General features: G+C 42.1%; 1 protein-coding gene across 1 annotated transcript in view; it reads left to right on the top strand.

The window, feature by feature from the left end:
• The first annotated feature begins 15449 nt into the window (after window positions 1-15449).
• Window positions 15450-27785, top strand: part of Ubtd2 (ubiquitin domain containing 2) — a 65177-nt gene continuing 52841 nt past the window's right edge. Inside the window, exon 1 of the mRNA XM_027938728.2 lies at window positions 15450-15619. Coding sequence (XP_027794529.1) covers window positions 15550-15619 — 70 coding nt within the window. The 5' untranslated portion in view covers window positions 15450-15549. The remainder of the gene's footprint in view (window positions 15620-27785) is intronic.

Raw genomic sequence — 27785 nt, forward strand, 5'->3', positions numbered from 1 at the left:
AGAGCCCAAGGGCCAGGCGCTAGACATGTTACTGCATCCCTTCAGGCACATTGTCACATGCACACACGTATGTGAAACACACTCATGTAAACATATGCATATGTGAACGCGCATTCAAGCAAGGCTCCATGCACGTGTGCAAACTCACGTAAATACACATGCACGCACATTCCTGTGCACGTCTTAGCAATGGTGGCGTCACACTCGCTGTCACTGCCCCTCGTCTCCACGGGCTCTTCTCTGTCCCCATGTTCGTCCCCCACCAGTGAGGACTTGGCACACCTGTCCATGGGCTCCCTTCCACAGTACGCCTGAGGTGCTCTCCGGATTGTCTCACTCACATCAGAACAAAACCCAACACTGCTGAAGGCGGAGGCACAGCCTGTAACCCCAGGGACTCCTGGGGCCGGGGGAGGAGGGTGAGTATGAGGCAGCGGGCACCTGGTGAGAGCCCGTCTCCCAATGAAGAATAACGCAGCCCGGAGGGAGGGTGCAGCTCAGGACGGAGCATGCGCTTGGCATGAGCGAGGCCCAGGGTTCCAGCTCCAACTGCAAAAAATGACAAAATCCAACCTGAGAGAATTCTCATTATCCCTCCAGCCCCAACCCTGAGCAAACCCGGGGACGTACACACCGAATGCTCAGAAGTCACTCAGCTGGTACTTTGCCTTCTTTAGGATTGACACTATTATTCATTTTATTCACTAGAAATGCTGCCACGGCCATTTGCTCCGAGCGTCAGGTGTTTTTGGTCTCCTCATTCTTGTTGATTCAGTCTGTTGTTTTTTTTTCTTCTTTGTATACCAGGGATTGAACTGAGGGGCACTGGACCCCTGAGCCACATCTCCAGCCCTATTTTGGGTTTTATTTAGAGACAGGGTCTCACTGAGTTGCTTAAGGCCTCGCTAAATTGCTGAAGCTGGCTTTGAACTCGCAATCCTCCAGCCTCAGCCTCCTGAGCCGCTGGGATTACAGATGTGCACCACCACGCCTGGCCGGTTTTTCAATCTATAGAACATCTGCAAGTTTCCAGAATAAAACCACACATAAAAGTAGTCAGGTGTTCCCGCTCACCCCTGCTGCTGACGACCATTGCAGCGTGTCCCAGCGTGTCCCATGTTCCACTCACTCTCTTCCTGCCACGCATTTTGCTCTGTTTCTCAGCGACGTATCTTGGAAAGTCCTCGTGGTAGTGCGCAACGCTGTTCTCCTTCTCTCTGCAGCGGCGGGGTCTGTGTTACGTGCACCATGGTTTATTCAACATGGAGGTCTTTTCTGGTATTTTCAACCGTGAAGAGCACAGCACTGAAACCATCTGCCTCTGTCTTTTCCTACTGCTGGAGGAGAGTCTCAGGCAGATCATTAAGTGGGGCTAAGTTACAGGCTTGGTGCAAGCCATAGTTTGTGAGGCATGGCGATGGTTTCAGTTGGTTTGTCCCCTGGACTCCTGCTGAAATGTGATCCCCACTGAGTATTAAAAGGATAGCAATTATTGTATAATGGTGTATTAAGAATTGTAATGCAAAATAAATAAATTTTAAAAACAAAAATGAATAGATAAATAATAAAAGGGTAGCAATTTAATCTGACTACGGTGTTTAGAGGTCGGCCTTTTTGAGGTCGTTAGGATTAGACAGGACATTAAGGTGGAGCCCCCATGATTAAAACAAGGTAGCTTCATAAAACAGAGGGAGAGAGGCTAGAAGACAGATGAACACACAGGAATTATCTTTGTCTCTTGCCATGGGATGGCCTGTGCCTCCTTAGGACTCTGCCAGGAAGAAAGCCATGCTGAGACACCAGCCCTTGAATCTCTTGAACTGTGAGCTACATAAACCTTTTTTCTCTTTATAAAGTTCACCTGAGTCGGGAATTTAGTTATAGTAACAACAGCAACAACAGGGCTGGGGATGTGGCTCAAGCAGTAGTGCGCTGGCCTGGCATGCGTGTGGCCCAGGTTCGATCCTCAGCACCACATACAAACAAAGATGTTGTGTCCACCGAAAACTAAAAAATAAATATTAGAAAATTCAAAAAAAAAAAAAAAAAAAACAACAGCAACAACAAATATATCCCCTTTCCAGTGTTCGTACCATTTTGCATTCACACTGATCATACATGAGAGTGATTGTTTCCACATGACTTGGCCGACAGAATGAATTGTCAAGGTTTTGAATTTTTGCCAAGTATGAGTTTTAAAAACAAAACAAAACAAAAGAACACTTGCTGAAAGTTTTTCTTTTAAGAGGACAGAGGAAGAAAAGTTCACAAAAGAAGACCAAGAATTAATGATCTGAGATACAAAACAGAATCAGGGGCGCACCCAGCATGGAGAATAAGAGGTGGGGAAATGCTAAAGGAGACAGGGGGTGTGTCTTCAAAAACCACAGAGAAATCCAGTCAAGGACCAAGAAACACACACTGGCTTTCTCAGTCAGTAGGCCACCGTTGGCCTCTCCAGAAGTTTCACTAAGGTCGTGAGGACAGAAGCAGATTACAGGAAGCTAATAAATCAGATGGGAAGAGGCAGAAACTCTGAGGACTGCAGCACGCTGAAGGTGATTCACTGAGAAGCAAAGTAGGATTCAATTTCAGGATTAGGAAAGAGAGATTCTTTCTCCATGAGCGTTCAGGTCTGAACCCCGTGAATTACTCTAAAACTTTTCCTTCTTCAACTAGTTCAGTTGACTAATTCTTTAGCCAGGGAGTCGAGTCTCAGCCGCCTTAGGAAACGCCTCCTTTCTCTACCCCATCGCTTCCTCCTGCAAAAGGAGACACAGGGCCACAGTTGGCTGTGTTCTACTCCAACCCCAGGGCCAAGTGAGGCGGGGGCTGTCTAGCTGGGAAAGGGACCAGAATAAACTCCACGCTTGTTTATGGAAACAACCTTGTATTGAGACATGACTCGCACACCCTAGAATGCACACGTTTAAAGTGCACAGCTCTGGTCTGGGGCAGGGTGCTTGCTTAAATTGCTCAAAGGCCTAGGTTCCATTCCAGCATCACAAAATAAATGGGTTTTTTTTTTTTTTTTTTTTTTAGTATCTTTACAGCAGGGAAAGCATCCTATAATCTAATTTTAGAATATTTTCATCACCCCAATAGGAAATCTCATGCCCTCCCTTCTCCTTTCCCCGCAGCCAAGGGCAACCACTAACCTTCCATTTGTACCAAGTTGGTAGTTAAGAACCCTTCATATCAGTGGAATGTCATAAAAGGTGGTCTTTGTGATGGCTTCTTTCACATGTTTTCAAGGTTCCTTCATCTTTCCTTTGCATGACTGTATAGTGTTCCACTGTGTCGTTCGACCACTTCTGGTTATCTCTCATTAGTTGATGGGCACTTGGATTATTTTTACTTCTTGGTTATCATGAATAAAGTTGCTACAAGCTGGGCATGGTGGTGCACACGTGTAATCCCAGCAGCTTGGGAGGCTGAGGCAGGAGGAATATGAGTTCAAAGCAAGCCTCAGCAACTTAGCAAGGCCCTAAGCAACTCAGTGAGACCCTGTCTTTAGACAAAAATAAAATATAATTTTTTAAAAAGTCTGGGGATGTGGCTCAGTGGTTAAATGCCCCTGGATTCAATCCCTGGTACCAAAAAAAAAAAAAATGCTGTTGCAAATATCCACATGGAGGCCTTTGTGTGGGCACATTTTCAATTGTCTTGGGTGCACACCAGGAGCAGAATTGCTGGTGGGTGTGGTAACTCCATGTTTAGCTTTTCGAGAAATTGCCAAACTCTTCCAAAGAAGTTGGACCATTTTACATCATCACCAGCAATGTATCTGGATTCCAATTTCTCTGGATTCTACCCACATTTTTACTGTCTGTGTTCTTTTTTAGCTACAGTGATGTGTGTGAAATGGAACCTCATTGTGTATATGTGTTTGTTTGTTTTTGTCAACCCGGGATGGAACTCAGGGTCATTCAGCCACGAGCCCCATCCCCAGCCCTGTTTTGTATTTTATTTAGAGAGTTGCTTAGCACCTTGCTTTTGCTGAGGCTGGCTTTGAGCTCGAGATCCTCCTGCCTCAATGTCCCAAGCTGCTAGGATCACAGGTGTGTGCCACCACGCACAGCTCATTGTTGATTTGATTTGCATTTCTCTAATAACTGGTGATGTTGAATTACTTTTCGTGGGCTTATTGGCCAATGACATCTCTTCTTTGAAAAATAGTCTATAAAAATGCTTCAATATATTAAACCCTCCCTGTGTTCTGTATATCAAAATAGGATGTCCTCTCCATTCTCTTGTCTTTTTAACTTCTTTAGGGTGTCATTTTCAGCATGAACAATTTACCTAGTCTGTCTGTCTGTCTCTTTCTGTGGGTGTGGTACCAGCCCTTGTGTTTAGGGTTGTATGTTGCAGCTGAGAAATCATTGCCTAACTCTGGGTTGTAAAGATTTGCCCCTAGTTTTCTTCTAAGAGTTTTGGAGTTGTAGCTCTTACTTACGGGTCTTGGGTCCATTCTGAGCTAATTTTTCTAGATGAGGTAAGACAGGGACCCCTCTTCATTCTTCTGCATGAGGACATCTAATGTTCGCAGCATCATTTGCTGAAAACATTATTCTTTCCCCTATTGAATCGTCTTGGCTCCTTTGTGGAAAATCAATAGGCCATAAATAAAAAAGGTTTCTCTCTTGGCACTTGACTCTCAGTGTAGCTTTAACTTTAATTTATTTTATTAAAGCTGTGGAACACTGTTTCATATGTTTAAGGGTTATTTGATTTTGTTCGACATGTGAGCTCTCTAGTTGTGTCTTTTGCCACATGTTCAATAGGATGCTTTTAAAAATTTCTCCCAACTCAGATTTTTTTTTCCTGTTACTGGGGATTGGGCCCAAGGGTGCTCTACCACTGAACTGAGCTACACCCCAGTCCTTTTTTTATTTTTGAAACAGAGTCTTGCTGAGTTGCTGAGGCTGGCCTCAAACTTGCCAGTCTCCTGCCTCAGCCTCCTGAGTTGCTGGGATTACAGGCAGGTGCCACTGTCCCTGGTCTCTCAGATTGTTTTTTTTGTTGTTGTTTGTTTGTTTGTTTGTTCTGGAAGTCCTGGGGGTGGAACCTAGGGCCTTGCGCATGCCAGGTGAGCGCTCTACCACTGACCTACGGCCAGCCCCCCCTCTAATATTGTGAAGATTTTGCATATCAGCGATACCCTTTAATCTGTGATGCAAACTGTCATCAATCTCTGCCTGCTGGTCATTCATCTTCCTGTTTTGCTTGTGGTGTTTGGGTTATAGAGCCTTTGTTTTTATGGAATCAAGTGAATCTATTCACCTTGTCTGGACCTCGGGGCATCATCTTAGAGAGCTGTCCCCTCTCTGGGGTCATAGAAGTTAACCATCTTTTCCTCTTGTCCTTGCCTAATCATAAGGTTTCATGTTTCCTATTTAAAATCTCAATCTGTTTGAAACTTATCCTTGTGCGTGGGGTTAGGAGTGACTCTAATTTTATCATTTTTTCCAAATGGCCTTCAGGTTGCACCAATGTTATTTTTTTTTTAAAGAGAGAGAGGGAGAGAGAGAGAGAGAGAGAGAGAGAGAGAGAGAGAATTTTAATATTTATTTTTTAGTTATCGGCGGACACAACATCTTTGTTTTGTATGTGGTGCTGAGGATCGAACCAGGGCCGCACGCATGCCAGGCGAGCGCGCTACCGCTTGAGCCACATCCCAGCCCCGCACCAATGTTATTTATTAAGACGCCATCTGTGGGCTGGAGGTAACCCAGTGGGAGAGCACTTCCTCGGATGCTCAGGGTACCGGGATCCACCCCGGCGCAGGGGGACATTTCCATCTTTTCCACATGAACTTTAATACCAACTTGTTCTGTTAATTTAAAGAAAAAAAAGTTTGTTGGTATTAGTATTTAGATGAGGTTAAATGTATAAATTAATCTGGGGAGAAAGTGAGTCACCCTGTTATAGAACAAGGGACGCTTCTCCATTGAAGTCTAGTTCTGCCTCTTTCAGAAGAGTTTCAAAGTTTTCCTCCTGTAGTTTTTTGCTCATTTCTTGTTAAAGTTACCCTAAATATTTTATTTTTCCTGTTATCATGGTAAAGGATTTTTCCCATATTACCTGCTAATTTTATTCGTATGGAGGCTGTTGTGTGTGTTAATTTTGTATACTGCAGTGTGCAGATTTCTTTAGCTACCCGAGTGAGTATCATTATTGAATCTCTAGGATTTATCAGGCCAATAGGGATAGTTATGGGTTTTCCAATTCTTATTCCTAGCTTAATTTTTCATGCCTAATTGTGTTAGTTTATACCTCTGGGATGATGCTACCTGGTAACGGAGTTAGTGGGATTTCCTTGCCTTAGAGATAAGATGCTGGTTGTAGGACTCAGGTATATTTCTTTTTATCATGTTAAGGGAATATCCATCCATTCAAATTTCCTTAAAAGTTTTTGTTTCTTTATTTGGGGTGGATATTAAATTTTACCAAAGCTTTTGTAGCATATATGGAGATAATCCTATGATTTTTCTTCTTTGATGAGTAAATGTGTTATATTATATTAATAGATTTCCCAGCATTGGCCCACTCCTGCATTCCTATTATAAACTCCACGACTTGGTCGTGGTTTATCATTTTCTTAATGTGGCTTTTGAGTCAGCTTGCTGATATTTTATTTTATTTAAGATTTTATGGATATTTGTGATCTTGGTCTTTTATTATTATTTTATTTTATGTACTATCTTCATCATTTTGGGGTATCATTGTCAACCTGCCTCACCCAATTTGTAAATTCATCCTTATTTTCTCTATTTGGGAACAATTTGTGCAGCAGGAGGACTGTTTTTTAAAGTTTTGACACAGTTCTCTTGTGAAACCTCTGAGCTTGGTGTTCTGATGGGGGGTGTCCCTGATACAGTTCTATATTTCCTCTTTGAAATTGGTTTACCTTTTTATCTTCACTGAGGTCAATTTTGGTCAACTATATTTTTTTGAGACATTAGATTTTTCTCTTTCTTTCTTTCTTTCTTTCTTTCTCTCTCTCTCTCTTTCTCTTTCCCTCCATCCCTCCCTTCCTTCCTTCCTTTCTTTCTTTCTTTCTTCACAGAGGTGTGCTGTGGTCTGAATGTGTGTGCCTACCCCCACAATTTGTATGTTAAAATCCCAAACCCAGGTGACACTACCAGGAGGTGGGCTTTGGAGGAGGTGATTAGCTCATGTGGGTCAAGACCTCATGAATAGGGTTAGTGCCCCTGGAGACCCCAGAGGCTGTCTTTGTCCCTTCCATGAGTGAGGACACAGCTAGAGGCACCATCCATGAACCAGAAAGTAGGCCTTCCCCAAACTCCAAATCCGGAACTGTGACAAGTGAATTCCTGTTGTCTGAGGGCTGCCCAGTCCACAGCATTTCCCAGGGCCCGGGAGGACTCAGACCAGGCGAGTCTGCAATGGGTCCTGACTCTCTGGATTCCTCCGTAGGAACAGGTACTTCCTCCCGGCCACTTCAGGTTCGGGCTTTATCCTCCCTGTGCATTTTTTAAAAATATATTTTTTAGTTGTAGTTGGACGCATACCTTTATTTTACTTATTTATTTTCATGTGGTACTGAGGATCAAATCCAGGGCCTCGCACTTGCTAGCGAGCGCTCTACCACTGAGCCCCAGCCCCAGCCCTCCCTGTGCACTTTTTAAACAAAATTAGCTAGTGTTCTTTTTCTAAATTTAGTGGAAGAACCAGAATTTTGATTTATTTGGATCTATTATTTTTGAGTTCTACTTCATCACTTATTCCTTTTATTTCATTATTTTCTTTTCTGTGGCTTCTTTTGTTCCCTAGTTTGAGAACTTAATTGTAGTGGAATTCCTTGTTTGATTTTTATTGATGTAGGTTTAGGACTATGAACTTTCCTGGGATATATGAGTTTTCTTGGGATGTATGTTTTACATATATTCTATAGACTCCGACATGTAGCAATTCTGTGATTTCTGTAATTTCCTATACCTGACAGTTGTGAAGTGTAAGGTTTTAACATTTAAAATATATGTATCTATCTATATACCCCAGTTATCATTACTGCATCTCGGATTCAGGTCCACTCTTCATTTCCTGCTCTGTGAAGCTGGCAGGGTCTGGCCAGGGTTCCTTGGCCCGCTGGCGCGCTGCTGAGCATCGACAGCAGAGGTCACTGGAGAGACACTGCAGGAGGAGTCCCCTTGCACTCACCAGGCCTCGGGGATGTGGGTGGCTCTCCAGCCCCCCGTGCCTGTGGTGTGGGCAGCTGCTCCAGCACCTACTGTGTGGCCAGGGCAGCTTCTCCACGTGACCTTGTGGCAGTAGATATGGCTGCTCCAGCCTCAGTGGCTGCTCCAGCAATACACAGGGCAGCACCACTTAGCCACCAGCAGCGTCAAGGCCCCTGTGAGCCACTTCCTAAAAACAGCTGGGCAGCTCTGCACAGGGCTGACCTCCAGCAATCCTGGAGAGCAGACTTCCAGCAACTTCCACTAGTGTGGTTCACCAGGATCTTCTCTGCCACTCACCAAGCCACAGCCGCGTTCTCTCCAGAGAGGTCGAGGGGCTCCCGTCAGCACGCCGTCGCCCCAGGAGCAGGGGCTGCTGCTTCTTATCTGCCATCCTCTGCTCTTTCAGGCTCCATTTCTCTTCCTAAGGTCAATGTGGTACCTGATGCCAAGACTAGACGAAGGCTTTTCAAGAAGATAGACAAATATCCCTCGTGAACATAGAGGCAAAAACTGAGAGCAGATGTTTGGCAAACTGAAGCCAAAGTGATCTGGTTGGGTTTAGGCAAGAGATTCAAGATTAGTTCAATATTTGCAAATCCATCCCTGTAACTCACAACAAAATTCAAAGGATAAACTATGCCCATCTCAATAGATGCAGATCAAGCATTTTTCAAAATTCAAATCTATTCCTGATTTAAAAAAACAAACTCTTAGTAATGGTTAGTAATGGGAAAACAAACAACTGTTTTTTTTTTTTTTAAAGTTGTAGATGGACAACTTTATTTATTTATGTATAAATAAAATTATTTATTTATTTATGTAGATACCTTTATTTTATTTGAGCCACAACCCGGGCCCAACAACCGAATTTTAAAATGAACAAAAGATTTCCATATAATCCAAATAAAGAAATATATGAAAGGCAAATAAGGAAATAAAAAGATGGCCAATACCATTAGTGATTTGGGAAATGAATGACACTATAGTAGGAAGCCCGCTACGCTGCCATCACCATCACAAGTGTTAAAACCTGGCCTGACCCAGGGCTGAGGACACAGCTCAGTGGTAGATGCCCGCCTGGCATGCAGGAGGCCCTGGGTTTGATCCCCGGCACCACCAAAAGAAAAAGCAAAACAACAAACACCCAACCTGATCCACACTGAGTACTGGGGAAGTTGAAGAAATGGAGTTTTCGTGGACTGCTGGTGGGAATGGAAAGGGTGAGAGCACTTTGGGAAAGTGTGGCAGCTTAACAAACCAAACAACACCACCATACACAGTGGCCCATCCTGTAACCCCCACAATTTGGGAGGCGGGAGGACCTCAGTCTGGGCAACTTAGAGAAACCCCATCTCAATAATGGAGGGAAAGAGTGGGGGCTGGGGCTGTAGTTCAGTGGTAAGCATACGTGGGTTTGATGCCCAGACTGGAAAATAATACTAATAATGATAATAACCAAACACCTACCTATGAACTGTCCATTCCATTACTAGATTACTGGGCATTTGTTCAGGAGAAAGGAAATCATGTCCGACATTTAGTACTTAGAAAAACTGGTATGTTAATAAAATAGAAAACTACTCAATAATCTAAATGGATGAATCTCAAAATAATTATGTTAATTGAAAGAAGCCATACCAAAGAGAATACTCATGGTATGACTCATGGTATGATCATGTTTTAGGAAATGTCACCAGTAGTGGTTCCCAGAGGGCACTGGAGAAGGGAGGGGTTCCCATAGGTCATGAGAAAACAGGGCTGACAGGTGGTTCCTTATCTTAACTTCCTTATCTTCATTGATAATATTGATTCATTAACTTGTTGGTTTCAAAGATGTACACAAACATAAAACTTATAAAATCGCACACCGTGGTAAGTGCCACCGTAAGAGTTAGTGGAAGTCACGCTGGTGCTAAGGATCTGTTTACTTCAGGAGGAGGCAGGAGAGGTGCAGGAGGCCAGTGAGGCGGGCACTGCCGCTCCAGGGGGAGCAGAGTGGCCTTGGAGGACGGGTGTGAGTTTACTCAGCACGAATTTCATGGAGAGAGTAAAGGGAAGTTGGTAACTGACTGGGTGTGGGAGGTGAGGATACAGATGTCACCGTAACTCCAGGGGTTTACAGAACCAGACAGACTGAGGCAGAGGATAAAAGACTTGTGGGGAGAGTGGGGACTGAACCTTGTTCTGGAACTTCCATAGGTGGAACAAGTTCCAACAGGAAGTGTCTGATGTGTGACTTAAAGATGCCCATTTCTGGGATCCACTCCAGACCGACCCAATTAGAATCTCCAGAAGAACTGTGATATCAACAAGTCCCACCCTCCACGCTGACAACCTCTGGGCCACATTATCCCTTGTCTTTTTTCTTCTTTCCGTTCCTTCTCCTTCCTCCCTATCCCCCTTGCTAATTCTCCAGGGAACTAGCTGAGTAAGGAAGGCATGGGGCATATAACAATTCCAAACACCTCACAGCGTGGGTGCCCCGCACACATGAAGCAAAAACTGTTGGGATAAATAAACTCTGCAGAGTTGCAGGATACAGGATCAATGTAAAATATCAACTGTATTTCTATACACTCCTACGGGAACCATCTGAAAAGGAAGATAAATCCATTTACAAAAGCACGAAAAAGAATGGAATTTATGAATAAGCATAACAAAAGAAATGCTAAGTCTTGTACACTGAAAACTACAAAATAATGAATTTAAGACACAAATATGTGGGAAATGTCCATGCTCCTGAATTGAAAGGCTAAAGATGATAATGCTCTGGAACTTAATGCATTTCCCATCAAGACCCCAGCAGCTCTTTCTGCAGAAAGGACAAACTGATCCTAAAATTCAAACAGAAATTGAGAGACCCAGAAGAGCCCAAACAACCTTGAAAGTGGAGAACAATCTGGGTGGGTGGTGCACACTTGAGGCAGGATTCCCTGAGCCCAGGAGTTCAAGGCCAGCCTGGGTAACATCGGGACCTCAGGTCAAAAAAGAGGACTCACACTGCCCAACTTCAAAACTTATTGCAGGGCTGGTGTTGTGGCTCAGTGGTAGAGCACTTGCCGGGCATGTGCAAGTCCCTGGGTTCAATCCTCAGCACCATGTATAAATAAAAGATCCATTGACAATTAAAAAAACTTATTGTAAAAGTAATCAAAACTGTGTGGCACTTACATAATCAAGACATAAAGATCAATAAGATAAAATTGAGAGTCCAGAAATAAACTAATATTTATGTTAACTTATTTTCAAAAGAGTTCCAGGATAATTCGGTGGGGGAAAAGCAGTCTTTCAACAAAAGATGCTTGGACACTGGAAGTCCACATGCAAGAATGAAGTTGGACTCCTACTTTATACCATGTACAAAAATTAAGTCATTTTATTTTATGTGTATTTTACAACTTGAAAAATAAAAGAAAAAAGACCCTCAAAGTGAATCAAAGACCTAACTGCAAGAGTCCAAACTACAACACTCAGAGGAAAATGTAGGTACAAATCTGCAGGACCGTGGGTTAGACAATGTCTTTATAATGGAGCCCCAAAGCCCAAGCAGCCAAAGAAAAATTAGGTAAAGTGGATTTCATTAAAATTAAAATTGTTTGTGCTTCAAATGACACTATTGAGAAAGTTAAAAGACAACCTACAGTGGGAGAAAATATTTACGAAGCACATATCTGCTAAGGGACATGTTTCTGGAATATATTAGGAACCCTTACAGTCCAATATAAAAAGGCAAATAATTCGATTTAAAAGGGGGTAAGGAATTGGGCGGGGTGACACACACCTATAATTCCAGCTATCGGGGAGGCTGAGGCAGGAGAGTCATAAGTTTAAGGCCAACCTGGGCTATTAAGAGAGACCCTGTCCCAAAATAAAAAGTAAAAATGGATGGGGATGTAGCTCAGTGGTAAGACTGCTGGGTTCAATTCTTAGTCCTGAAAAAAAAAAAAAGTGGAGAATAGATAAATGAGTAGATATTTTTCCAAAAACAGACAAACAGCCTGAAATATGTAAAAGCTGTTCAACCTTATTAGCCATTAGGGAAATGCAAGTCAAAACCACAGTGAGATATCCTACATATCTACCAGGGTATCTAACATTAAAGATGGACAATAATATTGTTTAAAAAAAATGCTGAGAAATTGGAACTGTCATATACTACTGGTGGGAATGTGAAATGGGGCAGTCACTTTAGAAAAGTTTGTCAATTCTTCAGCAAGTTAAACATAGTTACCACAGAGCAAGCAATTCTAGCCCTAGGATAGACCCCAAACCATCGATAATGTGTCTACATAAAAACCGGTACACGAATGCTCACAGCAGCTTTATTTGTAATAGTCCCCAAATGGAAATATCCCAAATGCCCAGCCATAGATGGAAGGGTAAGTAAATGTCTAACCATACAATGGAATACCTAGTCACAACAGGAGTGAACACTGTTATATGTTATAACATGATAAACCTTGAAAAATGCTCTGTGAAAGACACCAGCCAAAAAAGGCTATCTATTTTATGATTGCATTTATTTGACCCACAACAGTTAAATCTATAGGGACAGAAAGTAGATTTGTGGTTTGTCAAGGGCTGGGTTGGAGAGATTGGAAGTTTGGGGAGTGACTGCTGATAGGTATGGGGTTTCTTTTGGGGATGATAAAAATATCTTAGAATTAATGGACTGTGAAAATAATAAAAAAGCAATGTTTTGTACAATTTAAATTGGTGGAATACATAGCTTATGAATAATATATCCACAAAGATTTTATTTAAAATTTTTTTGCTAAGTGTGGTATTGTATGCCTGGTAATCCTAGCCGCTTGAAGCAGGAGGATCCTAAGTGAGGAATTTTAAGTTGCCTGGGCAACTTTGTGAGACCCTGTCCTAAAATAAAATTTTAAAAAAATTTAAGAAGGGCTGAGGATGTATAGCGATAGTGTGCCCTATGTTTAACCGCCAGTACTGGGAAAAAGTTTATTTAAAGAACATATACACACACACACACACACACACACACTATTCCTGTGGAAGGTATTAAATATACTGGGCTGTGCAGTAAGTTGAGATAGGCGATGTCAGATATGAAGAGATGAGTTACAGAACTCCCCCACGAAGCTTGCAGCATCATTATTGGCCCAATTTTACAGGCAAAAAAACTGAACTCTGTAGAAATTTAAGGTCACATAGCTAATACAAGTTGGAAGCCAAATTCCAACCCAGAAAGTTAACGGCAGAGCTGGGACCCTTACTGCTATGCCACTCTGCTCCTAGGAACTGAGTCTCTGCTCTAAGATGAAGGGGGGTGGAGAATAACCATTGCTGAGACTCTTTCTGGGAGATTGCAGTCTCTTGCTAGTGCCAACTCCTCACGGCTCAGCAGAAAGCCCTCCTCATTTGGGTACCTACCATCTGTTTAATAGACATGGTAGAAGTCTTGGTTCCTGCAATTTCTAGAGCGAAATTCAGGACAAAGCAATTTCTTTGCAAATATTCAGTATGCAGCTTCTCTCTTTCAGGGAAATAAAATGATGTCTGCCAATGTGAGAAAGCTCAGATGGGCTTTGTGACACAGCCCCTGATCTCAGCCACCTCTGAAAACTCATAACAATATTGATTGTGATAAGCTCTTTTTGAAAGTTCAGGACCACAGCTGAGAACAAAGCTAATCCTTCAGTGTAAGTCCAGTACAGCAGACCTTCTATTTCTCATAAGACATTTCTGAGTGTTCACATGAGTTCAGGGGTTTGTTTATTGTTTAACCTTCAGTTTCATCTGATTATCAAATGAACACTAAAGACTTAAATCTCTGAAATTTGGATTGTTTGTGAGATCTAGATTTCCAGATAGATAGATATACAATAATGTTCAAAGGCTATGAACATTTTAAGGTTCTTGATCCGCATTGGCGAATTGCTTTGCAAAGAGACTGAACCAATTTAAACTCCCACCAGCAGTGTATGAGAATACATTTAAATGCAAATCCCAAACTGCAGAGCATCTCTTTCTTAGGTATTTCACTTATTTTATTTTTTTAATGCTAAGCAAAAGCTGACCCAGGATGTTAAAAAAAGAAAGTCTGGTATAAAAGTGGAGCAGATAGTTAAAACGGCTCTTCAGCAGGCATAAGCTTCAGAAAGGCCTAAGCAGGATGATAAAAATTTCAAGTCCTCATAGTCAGAAGCACAAATCTAAAGGGACCATTAACAATTTGGCTTGGATTAGGACGGTAACTGCCAAGAATGTTGGGCGTGGTCAGCGAACCCAATTCGACTTCAGGAAAAGCAGGGGTTTTCACTGATTTATATCTCACTTTGTTCGAAAGACGATTTAAGACGCTCAAAGGCAGGATCTTGAGAAGTACCGTCTGGATCACCGACCCGGTGCAGACGGAGCCTCGCGCGCGAGCCACGCTCAGCTCCCCCGCTGCACCGCTCGCCGGGCCCGTAACCTGAGCGCGGGGAGAGACCACAGGGACGCCCCCGGGGATGGGGCGCCGTGGTTTTCGAGGGCCTGGGGAGGGCGCAGGCCAGGGAAGCCCAGACGCGGGGTATCGACCCAGGGAGCCGGGCACCAACTCCAGAGCTGCGGGTACCTCCACGTTCAGCAGCACCCCCTCCCCGAATACCCGGGCCCCAGCCTGCCTACGCGTCTGCCTTCACTACTTCTCCAAGTCCCCTCCCCACCCGCCTCCGCCAGAAAGAGCAGACGGCCCTGCCCGGGCGGGCCCCAAACTCGCCTCGCCCCCTCCCGCCCGCTCTTCCCGCTCCAGGCGGCTCCCTTCCTTTCTTCCCCGCGTGGCCCCCTCCCGCCCCTCCGCAGACCCCTCGACTCCGCTCGCGCCCCGCCCCCGCCGCTCGCGCCGGCCGCAGCCAATCAGAGCGTGGCGTCCCGCGGCCCCGCCCTCCCGGCGGTTCCGGGCGGGCCGGGCCGAGCCCAGGCCGCGCGGGTGCGGAGGGCGGCGCCGCGGGCGGGGGCCGATGGGGCCTGGTGAACGGGCGGCGGCGGCGGCGGCGCGGGGCTCGCCCGGACGCGGCAGTGCGGGGCTGTGAGGGAGGAGCGAGGCGGGCGCTGCGGCCCGCCCGGCATGGGCCAAGCCCGGCCCGGCGGGGCCGAGGCGGAGGCGAGCGCAGCGCGCGGGCCGGGCCTGCTGGGCTGGCGGCCCGGGGACTGAGGCGGCGGGCGCGGAGGAAGGGGCCGAGCCAAGGCGGTGGGTGGGGCGGCGAGGGGGCGGGGGCTGGGCCAGCGGCGAGCGGGCGGCGCGCCTGTCCGGAGCTCGGCGGCGGCGGCGCCCGAGGAGGCCGAGGCGGCGGCGGGCCGGACAAGCGCGGAGGTGGCGGACGAGGCCAGGGCCCCCATGGGCGGGTGTGTGGGCGCCCAGCACGACTCCTCGGGCAGCCTCAACGAGAACTCGGAGGGCACCGGAGGTAGGTGAGCGCCAGGGGGCGGCCGCGGCCCCCCATTGTTCCCTGCCGGGCCCGGCCACCTGTCCCGACCCCCGCGGCAGCACGCCCGCCCGCGCCCCTTTGTCATCCCGCTCCGCGTCATCCCGCGCCCCGCTTCCGGCCGCCTTGCCCGCCGCGCGGGGGAGACCGGGGCTGGCGGGCGGGCGCCCGGGCGCGGGGCTGGGGGCGGGATGGCGGCGCGGGGGCGCGGAGTGGCCGGCTCGGCTTTCCCGAGTGTCCGATGACAGCTGCCCGCCGGTCGCCTCGGGCCATTTAAACCTGGAGTTTCCAGGGCCGGCCGGGCGTACTCTGCGTTAGGAGGGAGGGAAGCGTCCGCTCGGCCAGACGTGGCTCTTGGCCGCCGCGTGCGGGTGCCGGCCGCGGTGGCCGCCAGGTCCCGCCCGGCTGCGGGGAGGGAGCAGCGCCGGCCCGGGACCAGCACTTGAAAAGTTCCCAGCACGAAGGCCCCCTCCCCTTAGTTAGCAGCCGGTGGAGCCGTGTGGGGACTGGTCGTCCGCAGCCGCGGAGCCGCAGAGTAGTGGTGCACATTCCCCAGAAGTGGCACCGAACGTTCGGAGGTTAGAATGTCAGCCGAGAAACGCGCTTCTAGGAACAGCGGCGAGGACAGCGTGGGTCTGTTTTGGACCTGATATTAGGTGCTTCCAAGTGGGTGCATGTTTGTCAGCTCCTACACCGAATTGCTTGAGAATGAGAGGGCTTACAACTTTTTCTTCACATACTAACATTTAGACTCGTCGCTTGCCCTGCCGCTTAAGCTCTCTGTCCTCGAACCATATGTCCCTAACTTTTGGCCGATGGATTTCCCGGATTATATAATGTTTAGCCATGTCACTCCATGAAAATCTGCGGGTATCCTGTATGACTAAATCCTAGGCAAATGATTTGAGAGCTCAGTAGTAAAGGTGGCCTTGAAAAACTAGTCTGAAATGCTCCTTTGTAGTGCACTTCGTGTCACTTCATAATGACTTGGTGGCACATTGAAATCCTCAGTACAACAAAGCAGGCAGATAAAAAGGGCATGATTTAAAACACCCTTGGTTTAAGGTCAAATTGGTGGTCAGAATGATTCTTCATCTAAACGAGGCAATTATTAATGACACCAAAGACTTCTTATAGTGTTTTTAAGTTTTTACATACGTTAAAATTATAATAAATACTTTTCTTTGTAATAAACTTGAGCTAATTTATTTAAGCCTTATGGTGGTGTGACTTAATGACCAGCCGGGCATTTTAGTATGGGCTTTTAAAAGCATGACATCCTAGCTTTGGGTAATTTATTACCAGTAGTATCCTGTTGGAAAGCTGTAGTATCAATTTCTTTGAGGACTAGGTTCTCTGGACCACAGACTGTGCTTTATGCCTTCCAAAGAAAAGTTTAGGAAAATGAATACCTATCACCAAGCTTCTTTATTTTCTCCTGGAGAAAGGGCATGGTCCTTTGTAACTGTGGTAGGATTGCTGAAGGGTCTAGCTCTGGGTAAAAGTATTCTTTCTGGAATTTAATTGTGGAAGCTTTTATTGTTCATTATTTGTTAAGATAGTTGAGAGCTGCTTGTGGTTTAATGAAATTAGTTCAGGTGTTAGTTTCAGGTTAACTTGTTAAAGAGTTCTTGCTTTTTAAGTAGGTTTGTTGTTGTTGGGAAGGGAAAAACTTTTTCATGAGGGTGTTGGCACAGATCTTAGCTTTTTTTCCCCCATATTTTTTATAGATACATTACAGTTGAACATATTGATGGCAATTTTTGTTACATATTTGTACACACACATACACACACCCATTATAACAATATAATGTGGCCAGTATCACTCCCAAATCTTAGCTTTTCAAACATGCAATGGTGGTTAATAGTTTTAATCTGGATATGTTAGGTTGTGAAAAATATGATTATTAATATGGAGTGTAATATAGTCTTCAGATGCTTTTCATGACAGGTTTAATTACATTCTCAATGTTGTACAAATATCACCATTTTAGGATGCCTTGAGCATCTTCAAATACAGCCAATCTTATTTAAAAAATAGCTTAAAAGGGCTGGGATTGTGGCTCAGCGGTAGAGCTCTTGCCTAGCACGGGTGGAACCCGGGTTCGATCCTCAGCACCACATAAAAATAAATGCATTGTGTTGTATCCATCTACACCTAAAAAATAAATATTAAAAAAAATAAAAGAACAACAATAACAAAAAAAAAAAACAGCTTAAAGTTTTATCTTTCTGGCCATTTGAGGTACTTGTTCTTTTCCTTTGGATCCAAGTCTCTTACATGTGCAGATTAATTTTGTATATCAATAAAAACCTCCTTATTAGGCAAATTACTTATCAGAGGGAATTTTGGAACTTTTTGCAAGAGATCTTAGAATATGGAAATGGCTTAAGATTTGTATTATCTATTTGGAATCACTCTTAGTATCTTTTTCTAGCATGCTTTGCCTAGAATTTGAATTTGCAATCAGTTAGTTAGACTGTTTTTTTTAATCTAATTCTAATTAAGATAGGTATGTCATAGAAGTTATGCAAGATTATTTAACAGGGCTCTCCGATTTTCATGCTCCTAGAATTTCCCATTGTTTTGACATTTTAAGATAACTTATGCTATATGGTTCTCTGCTTTATTATGATGACATTGCAGTGTTGCGGTTTTTCACCTAGAACCTCTAAGCAAGGCTTTGCCCATGGCATTTTGCTAAGGAATTAAGTCCCTTATGATTTTTTTAAATAAGTGTGCAAGGAAAAACACCAATAAAATTAGTTGAAGACAGCCAACAAGCTTATTTTCTTAGTTTACATCTTTTGTGAAAGTGGTGCTGTGTAAGTTAAGATCTCCAGGTGTCATTCTGTATGTTTCAGTGACATCCCACGAGAGCTGGCCCTGGTGGTCCCAAGTGTCCAGGTTTCCAGGAGGATAATCTAATGCTGGACACTCATCATTTTAGTCTTTTTTCCAGAATGTCTTGGGAACATCATGAAGTTCTTTTAGATATCCATTTATAGAAGCCTTGCAGACACCTACTTGATGAGTAACAATGGTTTTTGAATAATAACATCTACCATTTATCTGGTATTTATTATATAACAGGTCTTGTGCTAAGGGATTAAGTTCTCTTATTGAATTCCCAACAACTTGTGAGGTATTATCTGTTTTATAGATGAGGGATTGAAGCCCAGACAAATATAGTAACTTGCTCAACACACATAGCTTCTACACAGCAGTCAGAGCTTAAATCCAGGGCTGCAATAAAGAGTGTTATTTCCTTCCTTACTCCCATCCTTCCTTTTGTCCTTTTATTGTATTATGGTAAAACATACATAAAATTTGTCATTTTAACCATTTTAAGTATACGATTCAGTGGCACTATTTTCTAGTATTATATAATCATTACGCTGTCCATTTCCAAAAATTTTTATCACTCCAAACAGATTGAATCCAATAAGCAATCTCTCTCTGTTCCCTCTCCTTTCTACTTTTGACACTATGGATTTTCCAATTCTAGATGTTTTATATTAATTGGAATCTCGTAGTATTTGTCCTTTTGTTTATGGTTTGTTTCAACTTTATCATGATGGAGCTCTCCTAGTTCATCCTGTAGTAGCATGTATCCTTTAATTTTATGGTTATTCATTTGTTATCTTTTTGCAGTACTAGGAGTTGAACCCAGCTTTACCTGAGCTGCACCCCAGTCCTTTTTTTTTTTTTTTTTGAGATAGGGTCCTGCTACATTGCTGAGGCGGCCTGGAACTTAGATCCTCCTGGCTAGGTCTCTGTAGTTGCTAGGATTACAGATGTATGCTGCTGCACCTGGCTTAATCCTTTTTATGATTGAATAATATTTCATTGTATGTATGTACCACATTTTGTTTACTCATTCATCTATTGGTGTGAGTTGGTTTGTTTCTGCATTTTGATATGAATAATGCGGATATGAACTTTTGTGTCTCATAACAGAGACTCTCTTTTGGCTGTATACTTAGTAGTGAAATTATTGGGTCATATAGTAGTTCTGTGTTTATCTTATGAGGGCCTGCCAAACTGTTTTCCACAGTAATGGTTCTAATTTCTCCACATCTTCACCAATATTTGTTATTTTCCATTTTTTAAAATCATAGCTACTCTTGTGTTTGTGAAGCAGTGTTGTTTTGGTTTGATTTGCATTTCTTTTTTTCTTTTTCTTTTTTAATTTATTTTTTTAGTTGTAGTTGGACAAAGTACCTTTATTTTACTTATTTATTTTCATGTGGTGCTGAGGATTGAACCCCAGGGCCTCGCACATGCTAGGCAGTCGCTCTACTGCTGAGCCATAACCCCAGCCCAGATTTGCATTTCTCTAATAAGTACTAGCGTTAAGCATCTTTTCATGTCTTTGGTAGCCATGTATGTATCTTCTTTGGAAAAATGTCTATTCAGGTTCTTTGCCCATTTTTAATGGGGTGTTTGGACTTTTGTTTAGTTGTAGGAATTCTTTGTTATTATCAGATACATGATTTGCAAATATTTTCTCCCATTTTGCGGATTGTCTTTCTACCCTCTTGATGGTGTCTTTTGTACACAAAATTTGTAATTTTACTAGAGTCAGGTTGTCATCTTTTGTTGCTTATGCTTTTAGCTTGTTTTTTATATACATTATATTATATGTTTATTTTAACCCTTCATTGATGGATAGAGAATAAATAGATCTACAACCAGTAATTTACACAGTTAACAAGTAACTTTTGCTTTCTAATCTATGAACAGAAAATTTTTAAGTTTATTTCTTCTGCCTCATCTATGGAAAGGTTAACTAACAATAAAATGGTTTTGTAAAGTTAACAAAGAAAATGCATAAACACTTCAGCTTTTTTTAAAAAATATTTTTATTAGTTATTGATGGACCTTTATTTATTTATTTGCTTATATGTAGTCCTGAGAATGGAACCCAGTGCCTCACACATGCTAGGCAAGCGCTCTACCACTGAGCCACAGCCACAGCCCACACTTCAATTTTTTAATCTATAGATATGTTGGCTGTGTTTTCTGAGGAATTATTTTATAGTCGTCAAGCATTGAGTTACCCACGGAATGCTATGTTGTACTGATCCAAAAAGAGGAATCATAATCCATTCTCTTCGGTATTCAAAATCCTTTTTTTAAGAAAGCATAGGGTGTACACATGAGGGAACTAAAGCACCATATGAACAGATGACACCACAGGGTAACCTGCAGGTGCTGAGGAAATAAAGAAAACAAAGTGATCTTGACCGTGTGGGGTTGGCGAGGAAGCTGTGTAAAGTGGTCAAGATAAGCTAGTTTTAAAGATAAGCTCTTCACAGACTGGTACAGAGAGTACCAGATGGAAGAATAGTTATGAACTGAGGCTTGAAAGTGGTTGTAAGTAACACATGCTTTGGGTAGAGGTAGTTAGGTGGCTGTGTTAGTTAGAGTGGTGTGTGTAGCAGGACACGTGGGGAAACTGGACGGGACTCCCGGGGAGAAGAGCTGTCTCTGGCAGTGTGTGCTTACTGCCTTATATTCACTCACTGAGTATTAATTGAACCTCTATTCTAATTTCTTGGATTATGGTGGTGGGAGGTGGGTATGTCTATTTCCTCAAAGGATTTACCTTCTCGCACTTTGCTGCTTTAGTAGCTTGTTGTCTGTCATCTGGGAGCATGTTAGAAATGTGCAACCTCATGCTCCATCCTGATCTACTGAGTAAGAATCTGCATACTCAAGTGGTTCCTATGCACAATAAAGGTTGAGAGGTACTAGCTGGTAGTGGTGGCGCACACCTATAATCCCAGTGACTCCGGATGCTGAGGCAGGAAGATCACAAGTTCAAAGCCAGCCTCAGCAATTTAACGAGGTCCTAAGCAACTTAGTTGAGACCCTGTTTCAAAATAAAAAATTAAAAGGGGTGGGAATGTGGCCCAGTGGGTAAGAACCCCTTGAGTTTAATCCCTGTCATTCCTCCCCCCCCCCCAAAAAAAATAGTTTGAGAAGTACTGGCCTAGGATTGCTTGAAATGGGAAGAGAGTAGAATGAGGAACCCACAGGGAAAATGGTGTGATTTGGTGATTTATTGGATATAGGGATATAAAAGAAAGAAAATAATACCATGTTTGTGAACCCAGGTGGCCAGGAATATTGGTGACTTGACAGAAAGAGAAATCTTGGGGAAAGTCCTGGTTTAGCATTCTGTATGTTAAAGTATAAATGGCAGAAAAATGTTTAAGTAGAGACATCATGGTCCAGAAGTTCAGCAGTGGAACTCTCCTTACCAGTTAAGGATCACCAGTGTGGGTCTTGGAATTGGCTAAGGGAGGCTGACTGGCGGTGTTAAAGTGAATGATGCTGTAAGCAAGTGCAAGAGGCAGAAAATATAAGAACTCAGTCATGAACCTTCACATAAGTCGGAGAAATGAGAGAAATCACCTTAACCAGGACCTGACATGTACTAGGTACCTGTTGTACTAAATTTTGTTGCCTTATTGGAGAACAGGTGTGTCTGCTTATGAAACCGGTAAATTTGATTGTTTTGATCAGATGATTCTTACTTCCGAAAATAATTTGGTTCAGTTGTATTTCATTCTGGTTATGTTTACAGAAATTCTAGCCCAAGTTTGTTAATTATATCCTAAAACAAGGTAGCCCTAAAACATACCAATAGCCCTTCAGAGGTTGGTGTGATTCAGAACAAACATATTGTTTACAGGACTTCTTTTTAAAAAATATTTTATTTTTTAATTGTAGGTGGACACAATACGTTTATTTATTTTTATGTGGTGCTGATGATCAAACTCAGTGCTTCACGCATGCTAGGCGAGTGCTCCAACTGAGCCATAAGCCCAGCCCCACAAGAATTTCTTTACAAAAAAATATCATGCACAACTCTTTCTTGTGTATTTTCAGTAACCTATACATCATCTAAAATAGGTTGTTTTATCAGAATTTTTTATGCTTCTATTCTTTCCATTGTGCCTATGTTAATGAATCAAAATTTAGCATGCAGTCTAAAGATTTCATTTTTCTCCCTTTATTCTTAGTGTAACAGTGGAAGTAAAAATTCTCCAAAGTTTCTTGGTTGGTGAACTCTAGGGTTTTATGAAGAGGATGCATAAAATTTTATATCACTTTGGAAAGAGATTTATACTGTGAACTAGGAAGCATTTACTTGATGTAAAGCAGAGGGTAGTTGATTTTACTAGGCATGGAGTTGTGGGGAGAATACTGAAAGGAAAATGGGCAGTGAGGAGGAGTAGGTGGGAACACAGTGATATTCTGGGTGGGCAGGTCTGCAGGAATGGAACTAAATTCTTGGAAGCCATAATTGGAAAGAATTGAATATGGGGAAAGATGAATCTTTTTTGGAAAGAGATTGCTCATTGGAGTTTACATTAAAAAGACTGGGCCTTTATATCTGCTACCTAATCATTTAACTTCCTTTGGACTGGTTGGTCCTTTGGTTTTTTGGTTCAACCAAAAAAAGGTTGAAGTCCCAGTCCAGATGATTTTTTTTTTTTTGCTGTTGGTATTAAATTAGGCTGTTTTTTCATCTCTCAGAATCAGGAATTAGCATTATATATTATTGACAGAAGCTTTAATCTCTTGGAAATGATAGGATATATCATTTCTCTGACTTTTGATAGTCTTAGTTCGGGACATCGCTCTTTCTTTTGGACAGGTTTTAATAGATGGACTTTAAACTTGATTTTGTTTTTAACTGTAAATGCAAGACTTTTGCAGCACTTTTGCATAAATCTGAGCCTATTTCTCATTTTTCTACCCAGAAATAATTGTTTCCTCTGAACTTCCATTGTACTATTTTGATAAACCTCCCTCCTCCTGCTTCTGTTTTTTAAAACAATCTTGTATTATGGTTGTTCATGTACATTACTTCAGATTTAAGCTAGTATTACTTTATTTAATGAGTCTTAATGAAAAAAAAATTGGGTGTTAATCACTAGTAATAACAAATTTTTGCTTTTGTTACCAAATTAGTTATATTTTTTGTGGCTTTGGGGCAAAACAGGTTAATTAATTGGATATAACGATGGATTGCTGAATTAGTGATTCTCATTTTTCCCTACTGCAGACCACCTGCATGGTTTATCTTCATTTGGTAGACACCTGTATCTGATTGTGCCCACTGCCCCTCATCATCCCTCCCAGTTTATCATGCAGAACTATGCTATCAGCAGGCTCCTCATGATTCATTGGTAGTTCAAGGACCATAGGTTGAGACTTTACTAATGTGTATGTACTTAAGTGCACTTTTGTGGCCAAGAACAGTCAGCATGTATTCTTGCATCAGCTACTTTGACTTGAACTCAGCAAGAATCAAGATTGTTTTTTTAATATATCCATATATTGAGCTGCGGTTAAATATTGCTGAGTATACATTGGGTGTTTTAAAGCTGTATTTTTGCTGTTTGCAGTAAAACTTTTAGAAGTTTCTATTATAGCTTTGTTTTCAAAATTAGATTTTGTCAATGTTTACACATTGCAGATCTTTTTAAATCTAGAAACTACCCTCCTTTTTGATCCTATGGCATTAAGCTTTTGAGGTCTTATAGAGTATACCTGTCTGCATTTGTCTGAGTGTTGCCTCTAGTTTCATTTAATGTGTGCTTCTATCCTCTGTATTTTTCCTTAAGCTGAAAATTAGGTAGATTTAATTCTAACAGGTGACTACTTAACTGTTTTCCTGCTATAGTGGATCTCTACTCTTCCTCCCCACCTCCCATCTGCCAACATTGGGTTAATCATTACTGATCAAGTCTGAGCCTATTTCTCATTTTTCTACCCAGAAATAATTGTTTCTTCTGAACTTCCATTGTACTATTTTGATAAACCTCCCTCCTCCTGCTTCTGTTTCTTAAAACAATCTTGTATCATGGTTGTACTTGTACATTACTTTAGATTTAAGCTGCACTGGACAGAAACTTCAGTTCTCTCAATGCTTTTAGGCCCAGTTAACATTTGTGTGGAGCAGATTTTTGACTATATAATAATGTTGGAGCAAAATGTTGATATTTCCTTACTTGATTCTAGACCAGGAGCTTTGTTAAATAGGATTGTATAGTGTAATGAAGAGATCTGAGAGTCTGGACCCTTGAGCACTAGTTACACTCACCCTACCTCTCTTTTCTATAACTTTCAATAAATCACTTGATTTCCCAGCTTCACATTGCATGACATCAGTGGAGTCAACCTTTTTAGCTGTGGAGTCCTCCTTTTGGGCCTATCTCACATTTACTGCATTGAGGTATCTCATATCAGTCTCAGAATTTGATTTCCTTTTATTTTCATTTTATAAAGTCCTGGTTCACACACACACACACACAAAAAGAGAGAACAAGAATTTATTTAGTCTCATGAAGTTCTTTGTGAGATTTTTTAAGTTTGAATCACCAACATTGAGATGTATACTGTCAGATATACTCCAAAGTTAAAGAAAACGTGAAAATGACATCACACAGTGTCATGACTTCTGTTCTCTTTTCCCTGATGTGGACAGCATGTACTGAGCAGAAGCATCTGAGCTTGCTCTGGCGTTTAGTGGAGTGTAGACATTGTGCTCACTTGTGCAGTTTTCTGTGAGTGGCTGTAACAGCACCATGCAGAACTGTTTTCCCAGCCAGTAACATGTGTGCAGAAAGTTCCCAAAGTCTCCTGTATACTTGGAGGTGGCAAGAGAAGCTTCATTCCTGTATCTTCCTAATCATTTTGATCCAGCAAAGTAAGCTAATATGTCTCACGATAGTCTTTATGTTGGAAATTTAACATTTGTGGAACTTTTTTTTTATTAATGTTCTTAAAAATAATAAAAGTATATTTTACAAAGTAATCTGAATCGGGTTTGTGAAACTCTGAAGCAGGTGTTTGTTTTGTTCCTTTGGCTTCTTTGGAGCCAATTTTTAAAATCATGATAAAAGCCTAGGAAAAAAATCTACCTAACCCCCCAATTGCAGTTTGTCTGTGCTCTGAGGATAGTACTCTGTTGGGCATTTTGTTATTTATTTGGACTTTCACAGAATAAAGAATAGTACTATATTAAGAAGTTTACGTGGGGCTGGGGTATAGCTCAATTGGTAGAGTGGTTGTCTTTCATGTACAAGGCCCTGAGCTAAATCCCCAGCACCACCAAAAAACATAAAAAGTTCTGAAAGAACTTTACACAATTTAGAGGTACAAATGCTATTCAAATTAGTTTTAATGCTAAGAAAACTACTTAGCATTATCTGCTTTACTTAAAACAAAGGAAAGAAAAAACTTTAAGAAACTGAGGTTGTGGCTCAGTGGTAGAGTGCTTGCATAGCACACATGAGGCACTGGGTTCAAACCTTAGCGCCACATAAAAATGAAATAAAGATATTGTGTCCACCTACAACTAAAAAATAAATATTTTTTTTAAAAAGATGGCAAAGAGATGAGTGAAATGGTGACAGATATATTGCTCACTGCTTGTGGCTGTGGAGTCTGGAAGACTGTTTGCTTTCCTTCACCCCTGGTTCATCTTTGCCAGGTATTGAAAGGATGAGGAAAAAGCCCCAGATGATCTTTCTCTTTCAGAGCAGCTTGGGTTCCTAATGCACTCTGTAAGGGAAGTGGTTTCATTATTTATGTGAGCCTTACTCTCAGCCCATTTGAAGTTGGAAATGCAGCTTGGCACTCTCATGCCTCCTCTCCCTGCCTCCTGCCTACCTCCATGTCTCTGCTTCCACTCTTGGGTATGGAATACTTAGCTCTTTGCACATAATCGAGCCATATGGGTTTATGTTTGACCTTTGGAAGTTCAGACAGGAAGTACTGGAAAAGCTGGTGGGTGAAGTGTGTTTGACAGGTTTGTCTGTGACTTGTAAAGAAGGACTCAGATGGGCAGCTGAGGTGGACCTGGTAGGTGAGGTCTGGTGTCTGCCACGTTTGTTAAAACTAACTGTTGCTTGTGAAGAATGGATTAGACTGAGAATGAAACAGGGATTTCAGTGAGGGTTGTTGCACCCGGTGAATAAGGCAGAAATTTTTCCCATTTCAAGGACTTTGCTCTGTTCCCTTTGCTTGGGATCTAAATGAGGTGTGCTGCTTTTTATTGTAGTTCTTAAAAATAGCATGCCCCCTTAATGTATTTTTTAAAATTGCTTCTAGAAATTATTTGTTTATTTCCTGCCTTTCTGCAGAGTATCCTATACTCTGAGAGATTAGGAACTTTATCGAATTTGTTCTTTATTATACCCCTGGTATCTGGCATAGTTCCTAGTAATCTACAATAAATAGTTGCTGATTGGATAAATAAAATAAAGTAATAAATGGACAGTTGTGATGGTTTTATCATTTGGAGAATAAAAGGTTTACTATTTGGCTTTATTTCATTTTGTTTTTGAAATTATTTTATACTAATTGGTTCTTTAATTGTAGAGAAGCTCATGATGTTTTAGAGACTGTTCTCAAAATAATTAACTCTGGGATAGATTTTTATTTGAACCTTTAATGAAAGGAGGCAATGATCTAATTAGCTTATTTAGGTTTTCCTTCTTATTTTGTGTTTGGTTGTATTCTGTGTTGTTCTGTCACTCTTAGCAAACCTAGTACTTTAGGTAAGAACAGAAAGTTATGCATATTTATTACCCACCTAGTCCATGTGATTTTGTTAGGTTGCCCTTGGGCTATTTCTGTGCATATATTGAGTGAAGTAGAAATTTAGATTTCTTATATATCATATACTGTGTAACATATAAATAGGAGTAATGAAAACATTTTTTTAAGAATTCTCTGAATTTTATTTGTTTTTTTAAAAAAATTTTTTTTAGTTGTAGATGGGCACAATACTTTATTTATGTGGTGCTGAAGATCGAACTCAGTGCCTCACATGTGAGAGGAAAGTGTTCTACCACTGAGTCAGAACCCCAGCCCCTGTTTTTGTTTTCTTGGCAGATATTTTGGGGCATCTCAGAGGAGGGCAAGAATCAGGAGCTAAGTTCTCTGCTTGAACTGGCCTTTTGAAGTATTTTACTGAAACTAGTTTCACTTCAAGGGGCAGAACTATCCAATCTTTTTTATCTTCTCATTGTAAACCATATTCTTTCATTGAAAAATTATTTAAAGTATTGTGTTTTGAGGGAAATTCATTATGTAGGCAAATATAACTTAAATCATA

The sequence above is a fragment of the Marmota flaviventris genome, chromosome 5 (genome assembly GCF_047511675.1).
Source record: "Marmota flaviventris isolate mMarFla1 chromosome 5, mMarFla1.hap1, whole genome shotgun sequence".
Classification (NCBI taxonomy): domain Eukaryota; kingdom Metazoa; phylum Chordata; class Mammalia; order Rodentia; family Sciuridae; genus Marmota; species Marmota flaviventris.